Source organism: Pseudochaenichthys georgianus, unplaced genomic scaffold (assembly GCF_902827115.2).
Source record: "Pseudochaenichthys georgianus unplaced genomic scaffold, fPseGeo1.2 scaffold_644_arrow_ctg1, whole genome shotgun sequence".
Taxonomy (NCBI): domain Eukaryota; kingdom Metazoa; phylum Chordata; class Actinopteri; order Perciformes; family Channichthyidae; genus Pseudochaenichthys; species Pseudochaenichthys georgianus.
This window is the reverse complement of record NW_027263200.1, coordinates 45,001-61,337: the sequence shown is the minus strand read 5'-3', so window position 1 is coordinate 61,337 and position 16,337 is coordinate 45,001. Positions and strand designations below refer to the sequence as shown.

Genomic DNA, 16,337 nt, shown 5'->3' with positions numbered 1-16,337 from the left:
GGTGATAGAAGGCAGACTTAGTGACGGATTTGATGTGTGACTGAAATGAGAGAGTGGAGTCAAGGATGACACCCAGGTTACGGACTTCGGGAGACGAGGAGATGGAACAGCCGTCAATGTGGAGGAGGAGATCCCCAACCTTCCGGAGCAGTGCTTTGGGGGCCACAACCATGAGCTCAGTCTTCTTACTGTTGAGTTTGAGTAGATTTGCTGTCATCCAGGTTTTTATGGCATGGAGACAGTTGACCAAAGACTGTGGAGGGAGCTGGGCGGATGGTGAGGTGCTGAGATAGAGCTGAGTGTCGTCAGCGTAGCAGTGGAAATTGAGACCGAATTGACGTATGATCTGGCCAAGGGGGAGCATGTAAATGGTGAAAAGTAGGGGACCAAGCACGGAGCCTTGGGGGACACCATGGTTGACTGGGGCCGAGGGGGAGGATGAGCCGCTGATGCTAACAAACTGAGACCTGGTTGATAGATAGGACTGAAACCATGACAGAGCTGTGCCAGTGATGCCAAGGTTGTCAGAGAGGCATTTCAGGAGGACTGTATGAGAAACAGTGTCAAAAGCAGCAGAGAGGTCGAGGAGGATGAGAATACTGATTTGTCCGGAGTCAGCAAGGAAAGAGCAAAGATCAATTAAACTGAAACAACAATTAATAAACGTGAACTGTTTACCTGAAATAAAGTGCTTAGGCTGCATTGATCTGTTGAATTACATAAACTGAAATTGACCTGTTTTAGTTTCTAAATTAACCCAAATAAAAATAACTAACTATTTTAGCAGCTAAACTGAGAATATATGTCTGCTTTGGGTTATTTACCTAATTTCACATTTCTACAACATAAAGCAGATTCTGGTGGATTATTTCGTACATCACAGCTCTTAAATATTCTTTTTGGGGATCCATACAGTAATTGACTTTATTAGATCTAAATGTACCGCTGCGCAGGGAGTCATCCTCCGGCAGATCTTCATCCAACATGAGGTCGTCATCGTCCAGATCACAAGATTCCAGGTTTTCCAAAACGTCCTGAAATAAAGACAAATAGAGACCTTTATTTACAGTGCTTTATTGATAAATGTGCTGTTCCCCCAGCAGACACCAGAGGGCGCCAGAGGACTGAATAATCTGATGCAGAGCTCCAAGGCAAAGGAAGCTTTTCCATTACTTACCTATGGACAGAAACTTCACCTGATTTCTGAGTTTGGAAAATAAACGTTGGAACATGCTGAGCATGGACCCTCAACATTTTTAATTGTTCGTACTTTTTTTTACTGCCTGTTGTTATCCTGACTTTTTAAAATAATTATATTAATTATTCTGAAAAAATACGGTTTTCTCCTGTTTTCTTAATTGTTTTTGTATGGATTTTAAATGTGTTTTTTTTACTTAAAATATGTTATTATATTCTTTAAAACATTTGTATTTAATGTTCTTTAAAATATTTGGCTCCATCCATTTTATTTAGCTTTGAAACATTTGTTCTATATAGATTTCGACATAATGTAGAATTGAATTAAGGATGATTTGACCAAAATAAAGGTGGTTGTAACATCAGACATGTGAGACTGAGTTGATTTAATGTTAAATCAAACAGTTTTCAGCAGCAGCAGCTTCTAGAAGTTTTACCCTCGAGTTCAGACTGGGTTCAAAATGTGCAGCTCGTGTAAACGCTGACATTTAGAGCCTGTTTCTGGCTGTTCCAGGATCAGTGAGTTCTCTGCACGATGTGTTTGGCATCGACACAAGATGTCCCAATCTGGAGACAAAACGGGACTAAAGTAGGACGGAGGCGTCAGGAATACTAAACTCTGCCTCCTGTTTTCAGCACAACAACAACAACAAAAACAACAACAACACCACTCACAAACGAATCAGCTGCTCACACGGTGACAGTCGATCAATGCTTAATGGATAATTAGGAACAAGTCAAATGATCTTGTTTGTATTTGGACAACACATCCTCACTCTCAGGTCGGCCTATGTTGACGTTATGTCAAGTCCCTCGTGTCGGCTTTTTCCAACGCAAGGGGGCGGCCCTTAGCGTCAATTTTCAACTCTCCGGGATGTCCATAGGCTTCTATAGAGCTCCCTAAAGTATGTTGTAGACGACTTGAGATCGCGAGCGAATGCTACCCGCAGATTCATTCTCACAGTGTTTATCAACCTTTTTCTGACTCAATATCAAGCCACACTTATTGTGTTTACTTCTTTCTTTTAATTGAATAATGTAGGACTTTTGTTGCTGTCAGTTATGTGGAGAGTAGGGGCTCAGAAAACTGAAATCTGTATCTGTATCTGTATTAATGGACGTGCCGTTGTGCGATTGCGCAACGCAATCATTTACAAACTCTTCAACTACAACCCTAATTATATTTAAAAACATTTTAGAAGGCCTCACGAAATACTTTAATGTAAATTTAAATGTAAATGTGAAGGGATGTGTGCAATGTGGTGATTACATTATTCACCCACGGATCTATAGGTTGGGGTATTGTTCCGCATGGACATTTTAGTTAACCGGACTTCCTGTTGATGTGAAATACGAAAACATTAAAAAAAAAAAAAAAATACTTTTTTCCGAGTGCTCTTGCTTTTCTCTTTGGAGGTCATCACATAACGGCATTGTAATACACGGTTTGGCTGCATTAAATATTACACATCTGCCGTAGTTCTGTATTTATAGAGCCCTGATGAGAAGACTTCTAGACAAACAGGAAGAACTGCTGTCAAAAATGAAAACGTGACGTGGATCATAAATATATCAGCAAGTGCGCATAATTTTACGTAATTAATCATATATTTTCGATTATAAGGAGTAGAAACATGATTCAGATATCCGCGGAATCGCTGGAAGGGTAGCTTTCCAGCAGTATCTCCTGTGAGACTGTAACCAGGGCACAACAGCCAATATGGCCGCTCAAAGCAGCTTGACTTTACACTGTGTGGGATTGGTGGATTTGTGTGTCCGTCAAGGAAATCTCAGCCGGCAGACATCATGGTCTGTAATGACCAATGGACATCGAGAAATCACTAAGGACCTACCCACCAAGTAAAAAAAACATAAACCACGTTTCTCCCATCAGTTTACGTCAGTGTGGAGAGAGAAGAGGCTTCTCAATACTCAAATTTCCCCTCCTCGACTCCCCTCCTCGACTCCCCTCCTCGAGACTTAGTCCCGCCCACAGGAGATGCGAGCGGAGGACCGAGGAGGGGAACCGAGGAGAGAGGAGGGGAAGCAGCAGACGTTTAAAGAAATGAGAACTCCTCTCCTCTGAGCGGTCATATTAAAGCGACGTCCGTTCATTATTACGTGGCAACAGCTGCATCAGCTGTCGAGTGTTTTGTCATATTTTATAATCTCTGTTAGATCATCTGAACATTGTTCCCCCAGATATTTACCTTGAATTCATTGAGAGTGCGGTATAATGAGACAATAACAGGCTACAGATGCGGACACACACACACAAATATATTTATATAAATATATGCAATTTAAAGTATGAGAGCACTCTCATAATAACGTAACACAATCAGAGACTGGATATATCCCCCCCCACTCTCTCTGGTGGCTGAAATGGGGAATTGAAATGACGGGCCAAAAGTTGTATTAAAAGTATTAAAAGTAAGCAGAGGACACCAAACCAACTAAGACCTGTCTGTCCGCCGCATCTGCGCACTGTACAACACACACCTACACACTGTACCACACACACACCTACACACTGTACCACACACACCTACAGCTCCTAAAGCATAATCAGGCTACAGCCGTTGTGTATTTTATTATGCGAAGCACTAAATGGTTTTAGAAAAATATCGACTCTTTGTCAAATAAAGAGAATAATGTAGGCCTGTTATACTGAGTGATATATTTTACACACTGCTCTGCTTTCTGCAGGACCTCACAGCTGTTCTCACTGTAAACATCGCGTTGCGATGAGAGCAGTTTCTAAAATAATATCCAGGGGATGCATGCAGAGCTTTCATTGGCTGAGATAAGTCCGGCCGTGTGTCACGCCTCCACCGTTCCCGGAAATGCATCCGCGGAGGAGCCGTGGAGGAACCATCAGTGTATCCTCGGTTATAGCTCCTCCAGAGAGCCTCCTCGACGCTCGATCCTTGGTCCTCGGTGTGCATTTAGAGAAATGAGACGTCCTTCAAAATGGCGCGCTGAAATTCATTTCCGGGTCACTACCGGAGGACCGAGGAGTCGAGGAGTCGAGGAGGGGAAATTTGAGTATTGAGAAGCCTCTAGAGAGACAGAGAAAATGGCTAAAAAAAGTTGCCGACTTCACTCGAGATTTTTTTCGCTAGCAGCAGTGAAGATAGAGCCTCAGATGTTTAGAACCTGAAGTCTTCGACTCTTCTGAAGAAGAAGAACACAAAGACAACAACAAGGATCCATTTGGACATGGGTAAGTGTAACTATTACAGTAATAGTGTACTGGCAATGTGTGGGGAATACCGCAAAAATGAACAATAGGTTTATTGATATATATTTATTATCGATAGTCATGAACTTTTTCTTGGGACAAAATAGACTCCATTAGCAAACGTTTAATCTGTGTTTAATCTGTGTTAACGTTATTTTGGTGTGTGTGTGTGTGTGTGTGTGTGTGTGTGTGTGTGTGTGTGTGTGTGTGTGTGTGTGTGTGTGTGTGTGTGTGTGTGTGTGTGTGTGTGTGTGTGTGTGTGTGTGTGTGTGTGTGTGTGTGAGATCGAGAGAGACTCCTTTTCCAACCTCCCAAACTTTCTTTTTATGTGTGCATTGTTATTTGTGCTTGAGCAACATTTTACTTGAACTTTATTTCATTGAAATTAGTTGTAATTATTGTCCTACATGTTTATTTGTTTTACAGAGATGTTTCACAGCTGTCTGGGCCTAGTGGCCCACAGGCAGCGTTTATCCAGCAGCCACAACATCCATCTGTGCCGGCCCCCAGGTCAAGATCTACTGTGGCTCAAGGGCCTTCACTAGAGCCATCACCACCAAGGACCAGCAGCCTCCACCTCCATCTGCGGCTGCCACCAGGTCAAGATACACCTCAGCACAAAGGCTCCACCACAGCCATCACCTTCAACCCAGCCAGCAAGGAGGTCTCGTGGAGGTCTCGTATAGCACTTGTACACCCCACCCACACAGCAGCCCATGCACCATCACCCCCACCTACACAGCAGCCAGACCCACTGTCTTGGAAGACAGACAAAGACCTTGACACTGTCTTGACATTTATAATGAATAGTTGGTTGAAAGTTCTGATGTTCAATATTGTAAATAGTTAGATTTTCCAGTTTCTTATATTTATATAAATAGTTGGTTGAAAAAAACATATTTATAATAAATTGTTGGTTGAAAAAAAAAGGTTGAATGCACATGAGTACATTTGTGTTTTCACAAGAGTTTTGAAGATTTTCCGAAAATCGGATGTAACATTTTAAGCTTTTGAGCTACTTATCTCATCAAACAGTGCTCTAAGGTGAGCAATTTGCATATATAGCAATACCAGAGATTGTCCTGAACATTTTGATATTTAACACATGGGGTGCCATGTTAGAAGAAATACATTTAAAAGGGGATTTAAGAAAACATCAAAAATTCGAGAAAATACCCTTAGACTCCAGAGGGTTAAACAACATCTTACATTTCTCTTCACACAATACGTCTCCTTGCAGTATCAATACTAACTCGGCTGACTTTTATATTTGATCCAATTGGTATATTGGTATATTTACACCATAACGGCGCACAGCTGATAGAAAGGGACACCTGGTGGTTAAAGCAAGTTATTGAAATGTATTATTTGTATTATTAGATATTAATAGGAGACACAGACAGACAAACTAATAAGACTTTATTTAAACATTAGAGAATACTTTAGGTTAAGGTCTTATTTTGAATACGAAAAAAGCTTTGGGGGTATAAATATTAAGCCTGACAAAGTACTAATATATTGATTTCCTGCAATGTTAACTACTGTATGTGTAAGCACTTATTTTAACTGATATTATACATATGTATTATACTCTTATAAGATGTATGTAGATACAGATGTAGCGCTTCATTTCAGACAGTTTGAAACGCGAGGGCCGTGATTGGTACGTGATCTGCCCTCGCTCAAGGGAAAACCTCCAGCTTGACTTGAGACCGCCCCCGTGATAAATAAATGTAATTATAATGAAGCCAGCTGCAATGCATCATTGATCCACCAGGGGGTGCAGTGGGGTTCCACACTGGAGCTCATGTGAAATAAAGTCAGATACAGTACGCTGGATGTACAGCGGAACTTTGTTCAGATCCATATGTCACGGATATCATACTCTGTGCTAAATAAGAGACATGTAATCATTTACAAAACATCACCATGTTGTTATTTAACAAAATAATGTTGTTTAGTCGAAAAAAACGAACGGGAGGAAATGCAGCCCGGCTCTCGATTTGTAATCCTAATTTAATCATCATCTTCACCACGATCATTTATGTTTATGTTTGCTGAATTTACATGAAATCACTGACACAGATGAATATACTGTATTCAACTTCATTAAAACGTTATTAATGCGCCTAAACTCAGTAATTCACTAAAGATATTTATATTTTAATGGAGCCTCGTCGGCAGATCAGGATCCCGACCATGGATGTATAATAAGAAGTGGATACAGCGTGGGAGGCGGGGCCTCATTCATTCCTATGAGAGCTGCTCATTAGCGCATTATGATAAAATGGCCCAACTTTTGAGAGAGTGAAATGTCACAGATTACCCAGCATGCCTGAGAAGTACCCGTATGTGCGCTCATAGCGCATGCGCAACTTTAACCAAAATGCTCGTTCACATCAAGCACGTTAATTTGCGTACACGTAACAGCACCGCACGTTCATGACAGCATGGTAATGATTTGTTATTATGATGGATTTGATATTAACGAGGCGGCAGTTAGCAGCTAGCGGCTAGCTGGTCATTATGCTAATGTACACATCAATCGTTATGTACCTATATTACGCTGTAACAGGATCTATATAATATATATACTTATAATAATAAGTAATATTAACTTTATTTAACACAACATTTACGGTCCAAGATGTAATCATACAGCCCATGTAGTGTGATAATGAATTACAGCAAACATGTTCAATATATCCATGATTACAGCTCCGTGGACTGGCAGTGAGACGATATGGGTCCGTTCTTATTGTGCATCCATGGGTAAAGATAAACGCAACTCACATTGGTTTCTCAAACAGCATCTCTGTAAACTACGTGTATTCACTGCATTTCACTCTCTGCCTTTAACGGCTCGTTGTAGCTCCAATAGCTCCAGCCCCCACCCTCCCTGTGAGCACAGTGTGCTCTGATTGGTCGGGACACGTAACATGAACGTGCCGGGTGGCGTGGTCCCGTGGGTTAGATGCGCATTCATAATGCAGAGGTAAATAACTCTCAGAATCAGGGACGTGTACAGACATTTGGCTGTTGCTCTAAACTAGAAAAAGGGCCTCCCCCCGGAAACGTAAGAACGTTTTATAAAAAAATGAAAACCAGGGAAATGTTTTGTTTTGCGGTCCATATCTCATTTACATATCTAATGTTGGTAACTATTAAAGACAAAATGCGGACAATTCTGTTTTAATGTAGTTTGACCATTGTAACGGCTGTGCCTTAAATAAACTCACTATTTAATTAAACCAGTTCAAGACGCATTATTCTTATTCTTATCATTCATTATGAGCGCAGTGACGGTAAGGTATCTAATTACTTATTTAGTATTCCATAACTTAGTAACAGAGATGGTTAAACTAAAGTGGAGACATGGCAGAAATCCTACAATGAAGCGGGACATTGAACTGTTCACCCGTGAGAGGGTGATCAAGAAAAGAGAGAGAGGGAATTTACGGATGGAAAGACACAGAAAGACAGAAGCACAATAACAAGTATATATGAAGGTAGATATGGTGCAAAATACAAGAGCGTGAAAACTTGATGTGAGCATTTGCAGAAAAAAAATCTGAGCTTGTGTGCATACATTTACACTTGTAAAAAATATCCACGTAACTTTGAACCAAATTTGAAGTCACAGTAGAAAAAAAAAGTTTTGTAGCTTGTAGAAAAAAAATGAACTTTGTGATGAAATGTTCACTTGCAGAAAAATACATATTTTTTAAATATAATAATAAATAATAATAATAACTGGGATTTCTATAGCGCCTTTCAAGGGACCCAAGGTCGCTTTACAGGAATAGGGCGAGCACAAACAAAACAAAACAAAGGTCAGACAGACAAAACAACAGATCGATTAGGGGCCGAAAGCCTTGATGAACAGATGGGACTTGAGGGTCCTTTGAAGGCGTCCAGTGTGGGGATGTTGCGAATCTCCGCAGGGAGAGCGTTCCAGAGGGTGGGGGCTGCCACGCTGAAGGCTCTGTCCCCGAAGGTTCTCAGTTTGGTGCGGGGGGTGGTGAGCAGGCCAGAGTCTGAAGACCGCAGGTTCCGGGGTGGGGCATGTGGGTGAAGGATGTCCGATAGGTACTGGGGGGCAAGGGCATGGAGGGACTTGTAGGTCAGGAGGAGGACTTTGTAAGTTATGCGGAACTTGACCGTCAGCCAGTGGAGGTGGATGAGGGTGGGAGTGATGTGCTGCCAGGGCTTTGTGTGCGTGAGGACCCGAGCTGCACAGTTTTGGACATACTGGAGCCTGTCCAGGGTTTTGTTGGGAACCCCGAACAGGACACCATTGCAGTTGTCCAAGCGGGTGGTGACAAATGCATGCACCAGGGTCTCGGCAACCGACTCCGAGAGTGACGGTCGGAGTCTGGAAATGTTCCGCAGGTGGTAGAAAGCCGATTTGGTCACAGACTTGACGTGGGAATGGAAGGAAAGGGTGGAGTCGAGGATCACACCCAGGTTGCGGGCTTCAGGAGATGGAGAGATGGAGCAGCCGTCGACCTCAAGGACGAAGTCACCAACCTTCTGGAGCAGTGCCTTGGGTGCCACAACCATGAGCTCTGTTTTACCGCTGTTCAGCTTCAGATAGTTTGATAACATCCATGTCTTGATGTCGTGCAGGCAGTTGATGAGAGACTGAGGGGGAAGCTGGGAGGATGGAGTGGTGCTGAGATAAAGTTGGGTATCATCAGCGTAGCAGTGGAAGTTGAGTCCATGATGTCGGATGATCTGGCCGAGGGGGAGCATGTAAATGGTGAACAGGAGGGGGCCAAGTACAGAGCCCTGGGGTACACCATGGTGGACTGGGGCCGGGGGTGAGTTTGAGCCACTGATGGAGACAAACTGTTTCCTGTTGTGGAGGTAGGATGTAAACCAGGACAGCGCTGTGCCAGTGACACCCAGGAGGTCTGAGAGGCGGGTGAGGAGGATGTTGTGAGAGATGGTGTCAAACGCTGCAGAAAGGTCAAGGAGGATGAGGATGCTGAGGCGGCCAGAGTCAGCAGCAATGAGGAGGTCGTTGGTGATCTTGATGAGGGCAACTGCAACTTTATTTATTACAACCTCTCAAATCAGTCACTACAACTTGACGAATCTGCTCTGTGGCAGTATACATCGACGAATCTGCGGTCTTGACTTTTGCTACACTTCTTGCGATAAATGTGTCGCAAAAGTAATTGTCACCTGTAGATGTGGGGGGAGGGAGGGGGGTTGGAGCTAAGGGGCGGAGCTATCAGAAGGACGAGGCTCGGGTGACTGGAGACTGCGGGGCTAACGGTTCGTGTCGCTACCAGTCCGCTGACATGGCGCGTCAATCAACGGTACATTTTGCCCATTACTTGCCCAGTATTACTTTGAATATTATTATTGTGATTGAGGATTAAATCCGCTTTAAAGACCACCGTTTTATATCGTGCAGTTTAGCGGCAAAATAACGTCAGTCAGCCAGCTAACGCTAGCTTTGTTGAGTTTATGCTAGCTAAACAAGTAGTGGTTGTAGTCTACAGCAGTAATTCATATATTATAGCCTACTGCTTTGGCACTAACGGTTGATAACCGTTTATGAAAATAAAACCAATTGAACTGTACTGAAATAATGACACGTTTTATAATTGTCTTGGGCTACTGCTGCGTTTTTAAAGCCTTTGTAAATTATCCATGCTATTTTCTATTTAGCTAACGTCGAAATAGTGTATGTGAAATCAACCTCACAATAAGATGTGTATCGAGCTGACACGTTAACGTCACAGTCATCTGAAGAACGAACACAAACCTTGTTGTTTTTATTAATTGTATTACACATTGATATCAAATAAACAGTAAGCATTGGTAACACAACTTCCAAAGTTACAGTAAAATAAAAAGGACCCTGACTCGGACAATACACAATCCAACATGTTCAACAGAAGAGAATCAGTTATATTGTTTGTACACATGGTTCTTTACATATATATCTGTTTGTTTAAGCTGTCCAGGTGATGCAGACAGGCTGGACCAGAGAGTGAGAGACAGAACTGGACTCCTCACAGCAGTGAACTTCAGCTCAGGTACTAAGACTCTTTTTTCATACTGTACAAAGAATCAAGAAAGATATTAGTTTAAATGAATGAAGTATAGACTTGAATACACTGATATACATTCCATTAAACAATACTAAATACTAGATCACCTACACATCAGTGAAGTTCAGGGTTTTTTCCATGCAAAAAGTCACATTTAGATGTTAACAAGCAATATGACTTTGTCAGCTTTCTAATTTAATGTATTAAAGGCAAAGATATTTAACACAGTGAGAACTGCTGCTATTTATCTCTCAATATTGTCTGTAAAAATGTGGTACAAGTTATTCTTTCAGTGAGACAACAGAGCAAGCTTCTACAGTTGCACTACGTCTTGATAACAGTTACATATTATTTTGATAATAACATATATTTCAATGTTGATGACTTTCATACTGTTCATTCATAATCTGATTACAATTAAAAAATAATTATATCAACAGCTCCATAACACACAAACACACCTCTTTCATAAATAACACACTTGTTCTGCAATAATGTTTTATGTTTCCTGTAATTTTTGTTAAGGCCCTGTCACACTGTCCCGAAGTTGACACCCGATGGACACACGAATATGGAATTGTGAATTTCGCACGAAGATGGCCCCGAACCACACACGAAGGCGACATTTACATTACATTTAAGACATACAACTGCAATGAAAGTACCAAAAACAATTATGTTACAGTACTATGATACTGTACTGATATCTTCAGACTTTGTTCTTTACTTTATCCGTCTTTATATGTAGAAAATATTACGTTTTCTCCGTAATGTTGTTTCCATAACAACAACAATTTCCTGTCAACTGTCCTTCAAAATAATATATTATATCCTTTTTAGTTTCACAGAACACAAATTGGGTTATTTACATAATATATTTACATGATTTTGTTGTGCAATAAAACAACCCGATGGACACACGATAAAGGAAATGTTCACATTCGGCTGTGATCGTAGCAACATCGGGCCATTCGTGAGGGCATCTTAAGCCTTCGTATGACCGCTGGTGGAGTTTCTCAGGCTCCGGCAGCAACTTCGTGAGCGGAGGCAAAATCTTTGGCATGCCAACAAATTGCCGAAGGACCTTGCGAAGGTTCATTTTTGTGTTGAATTCGTGTGTCAATTTTGCCCTTCGTAAAGCCATCGTGAGGGCATCTTGTTATCCTCGGTGCCATCGGGCATTCGCCCCGATCAGAGTGAGGGTGAATGCACCGATGATAACACGAAGATGACACGATTTGACAAGATGCCCTCACGAGTGCATTACGAAGTTGCCGCTCACGAAGTTGCTGCCTGAGCCTGAGAAACTCCACCGGCGGTCATACGATGGCTTAGATGCCCTCACGAATGGCCCGATGTTGCTACGATCACAGCCGAATTTGAACATTTCCTTTATCGTGTGTCCATCGGGTGTCAATTTCGGGACAGTGTGACAGGGCCTTTAGGAAAGGACATGCCCGAAAGACACGACATCTTCTCCTTCTCTGAGGGTCAAGAAGAACATCCAAGAGGAACATTAAAAGCTGATGTTATGAGATGTTAAGACCAGTACAGGACATTCATTAAGAAACTACTTTTATTGTGAAAACAAAGATCTGCACACCGAATATTTTTGTAGTCTATCAGGACCATCATTTGTTTGTGACGCTGCCTGCACCTCAGAGAAGGGGTGGTTATAGTCAGGCTTATAAAGTGTGGCGAAAAACATAGTCAGCTGATCGAATGCACCTATTTCCACATCTACACTCCATCAGCTGATTATTTCTATTTGCCTCGCTTTATGAGCTTCACATCACTTGTGCCTTGTACCGCAGAGTTTGCAACGTCACAAATAAATAGGGCCAATCTTCAGTCAGATGTGAACGTGTAATCTAACATGTTCAGTAAGAATAATGGACAAAAGGAGTGACAATACAAATACAATTTATTGAAATGTGAACCAAAAGTTAATCAAATCTTTTAAATAAAAAGCACATATGGACAGAAGGTGTAAACCTATTAAATGTATAAGTAAACACATTTAGTCAAATAACGTGACAGACTAGGCCTGTGCAGGTGGTATCAGCTTTGCCCAGCATGGGCTCCTTCATCAGGCCTGGTCCTCCTCCATCAGGCCTGGTCCTCCTCGCTGAGGAAAGACCCTCAGTCCTCTCCAAACCGCAATCTGCAGGTCTCCCTTGAAAAAGAGATCTATGATCTCAATGGGACCAATCTGGATAAATAAAGGTTTGAAATGAAATTAAATCCGTCCACACTGAATATGAGAGGGGAAAAATGAAAATAATAAATGCTTTAGACAATAAGAAATATAAAGTTGACTGTTGAGTTGCTCAGTTTTTTTAGATTGTCAATACTATTACTGTATAACTAATATCTCAGGTTAAGAGGCACCTTCAAATAAAGATTGGTCTTTAAATACATGTTGTCTTTTGAATTGTTTGTCTAAAGTCAAGGATCTAGAACTGGTACTTAGTTTTAATGATACAGTCTGGTTATTATGCTGTTTGGAGGAGGCATCACAGGTAAGAGCACTAACTAGCTACCATAACATGTACCTTAGCTTGACTTAAATGTATTAAACGTATAGTTCAGTGATGGCAAAATATAAATAACTAATGTCATGCAAACATATTAATATTTGCTTGATTCCAGAGTTGAATTTAGCACAATTGCATACAAACGTGAAGGGATTTTAAGATTCTGAAGTCTTCGTTCTAAATAGAAAATAGCATGGATAATTTACAAAGGCTTTAAAAACACAGCAGGAGCCCAAGACAATTATAAAACTTGGTTTTATTTTCATAAACGGTTATCAACCGTTAGTGCCAAAGCAGTAGGCTATACTATATGAATTACTGCTGTAGACTACAACCACTACTTGTTTAGCTAGCATAAACTCAACAAAGCTAGCGTTAGCTGGCTAACTGACGTTATTTTGCCGCTAAACTGCACGATATAAAACGGTGGTCTTCAAAGCGGATTTAATCCTCAATCACAATAATAATATTCAAAGTAATACTGGGCAAGTAATGGGCACAATTTACCGTTGATTGATGCGCCATGTCAGCGGACTGGTAGCGACACGAACCGTTAGCCCCGCAGTCTCCAGTCACCCGAGCCTCGTCCTTCTGATGGCTCCGCCCCTTCGCTCCAACCCCCGTCCCTCCCCCCACATCTACAGGTGAAAATTACTTTTGCGACACATTTATCGCAAGAAGTGTAGCAAAAGTCAAGACCGCAGATTCGTCGATGTATACTGCCACAGAGCAGATTCGTCAAGTTGTAGTGACTGATTTGAGAGGTTGTAATAAATAAAGTTGCAGTTGTAATGGAAAATATATTTTAAAAATATGTATTTTTCTGCAAGTGCTCACATCAGGTTTTCACGCTCTCGCATTTTGCACCATATCTACCTTCACACACACACCCTCCCGGTCCTCCCGATGGCCAGTCGGTGCCTGCCGTTGAGAGTGGAAGTGTGGTCTGCCACAAGCGGGCGGCAGGAGCGGGGCTGTCAGCATCAGCTTGTAGATGGTATTTTAAACTCGATGCGCTCTGAAACTACGGGGCGGCCGAGGACAAAACAAATACACATGCGTTAATCGCGTTAAAATAATTAGTGGCGTTAATTTTTTTTTTTTATTAACGCGTTAACTTGACAGCCCTAATTATTTCATTTCACATTGTGTTCTTGTACACATCATATTATATTCACATGTATATTGACTTCTTGCACTTCTCTGTATTGTATTCTTGTATGTTATTATATACGCTGCATTGATGGAGGAGCTCAGGTCACAAGAGTTTCATCTCTCCTCTGAAGCTGCTGAGCATCTGATGAGAACACCTTTGAATCTTGAATCTTTTGAGTGTTGTTACGATAGCATCAGAATACACAGTCATTCAAAGTAGCTCCACCTTTACCAGCTGTGACGAACACATTCATAATAAAATAATCCAGAGATTAAATATCTGATGAAAAAATGGGCCATTACACAATGTTGTACTTTTACTTAGTAAGATTTTAAATGCAGGACTTTTACTTGTAACAGAGTATTTTTATACTGTTGTATTTCTACTTTTACTTTAGTCAAATATTAGAGTACTTCTTACACCACTGCTTATTAGTAAATGTGGTACCACTTTACAATAAGACTACCCTTATAAAGAATTCATACAGCGTTTCTAATTAGGTTATGAATTAGGTTGTAAACACTTTGTTAATCATCAAGAACCATTTATAAACCAGTTCTAACATAGACACATCAGCACAGGCTCACTATTTGGCAAGATGACGAAGCCTTATATTGGCTACCTAGCTTACTTCGCCTTCTTCATCAGCCAGTATCCTTGGTATCTGTTGTTCGCCGAGTTGAATCTCCACCATCCATCTTGATGTTTCTTGGCATCTCTTCATGACCATTTATTTACGAGTTACCAACATTTATAGTTGCCAAAAGGGAGCCTTATTGTAAAGTGTGAAACACATTCCCATGTCTTAACGAGTTACTGCCATTTCTAATAGGGCTTAGCAGCTTGCCTTTGCTCCTGAGGGTAATGTCCACAGTAACGTCATGGACATGTCTAATATGTGTAATATGTCATGCTAAAGCGCTTTGAGCACCTGTAAAAGCGCTCTGATCAAAAATGTAATGCATTATTATTATTTAGATAAATGTGGGCTCACTATTTGGCAAGCAACCGGTCACAGTTGCCCTGTTTATCTCATGTCTTATAAAAGCTTATTAAGGATTTATAAAGTGTTCACAACCTAATTAATAAATGAATTACAAACTATTCGTAAACCCTTTATCAGGGTACTCTTATTGTAAAGTGGTACCCAACTTGGGAGGACTTCAGACTTCACTTGAGTTGTTGTCTGTTGCTTTTTTAACGATGACTTCTGGACTCGTACCGTATCCTCTTTATACGTCCTGCGGTTGCTCTTAGTCTCTATGAAGCTAAAAAGGACACTTTAGGCAAACTGTTTAACATCAGCCCTGATTTGTTGGAATGATAACATTGATGGCAATAAGACTAAGAAAACAAACACATTTCACTTGCAAAGGTTTCTTTATTGAGAGCAGACATGTGCAGAATAAGTGAAACATTTAGTCATTCGTTCAGATTATATTTGAAAACAGACATTTGGAATAGTTTGATTTCCTTGACAGGGAGATTAACATAAGAACGCATTAACTATTAATACTTTCTGTGATTACTGCTAGCACTGATTTAAAAAGGGAAAGAAAGTGGCCATCACCGAATGATTTAACAAAATGGTAAGATGCGCTCCACTTCAGTGAGTGTTGAGAACTCCCAGCTCTGACTTTACAGATTGACATACAGGTACTCAACGCTACCCTGGGTGCCCTCGTTGAGATTTTTCGGGATAACACTGATGCCAGCCTCCTGATTATCTTTAACCACATCTTTGTTGAGAAGCAGGCCGATGGCCTTTATTGGGTCGGATGTTTTCTTGTGCCACAGGAACACTTTGTTACCTCCGGTCCCTTTGTTCAGGTCAACATCCACTAGCTGGTAATGCTGCTGCTGAAACTCCAGATACTGATTCTCATTGATGGAGATTCGTATTTCTTTGATTGCCTTCTTCAGGTCGGTGGTCTGACGGAACCAGATGAAGGCAAAGGCTCCTCCTGCACCTCTGTTAGTATCTTCATCCACACGGATGTAGCCCTTCTCAAAGAGGTCCATGTCAGATCCGTAGGAATCAGTGGCAGTGACGTCACAGATGTAGGTTTTCTTCTGTCTCTTCAGCCACACGTGGATCAAGTTCCCCGCAGTATCGCGGTTCAGATCACAGGCCA

General features: G+C 41.3%; 1 protein-coding gene across 1 annotated transcript in view; it reads right to left on the bottom strand.

Moving 5' to 3' along the window:
* Nucleotides 1-15,563: 15,563 nt before the first annotated feature.
* LOC117443631 (uncharacterized) overlaps nt 15,564-16,337 on the bottom strand; it is a 1,426-nt gene continuing 652 nt past the window's right edge. Inside the window, exon 2 of the mRNA XM_034079537.2 lies at nt 15,564-16,337. This exon is cut by the window's right edge and continues 385 nt beyond it. Within this exon, the coding sequence (XP_033935428.1) occupies nt 15,841-16,337 (497 nt within the window). The 3' untranslated portion in view covers nt 15,564-15,840.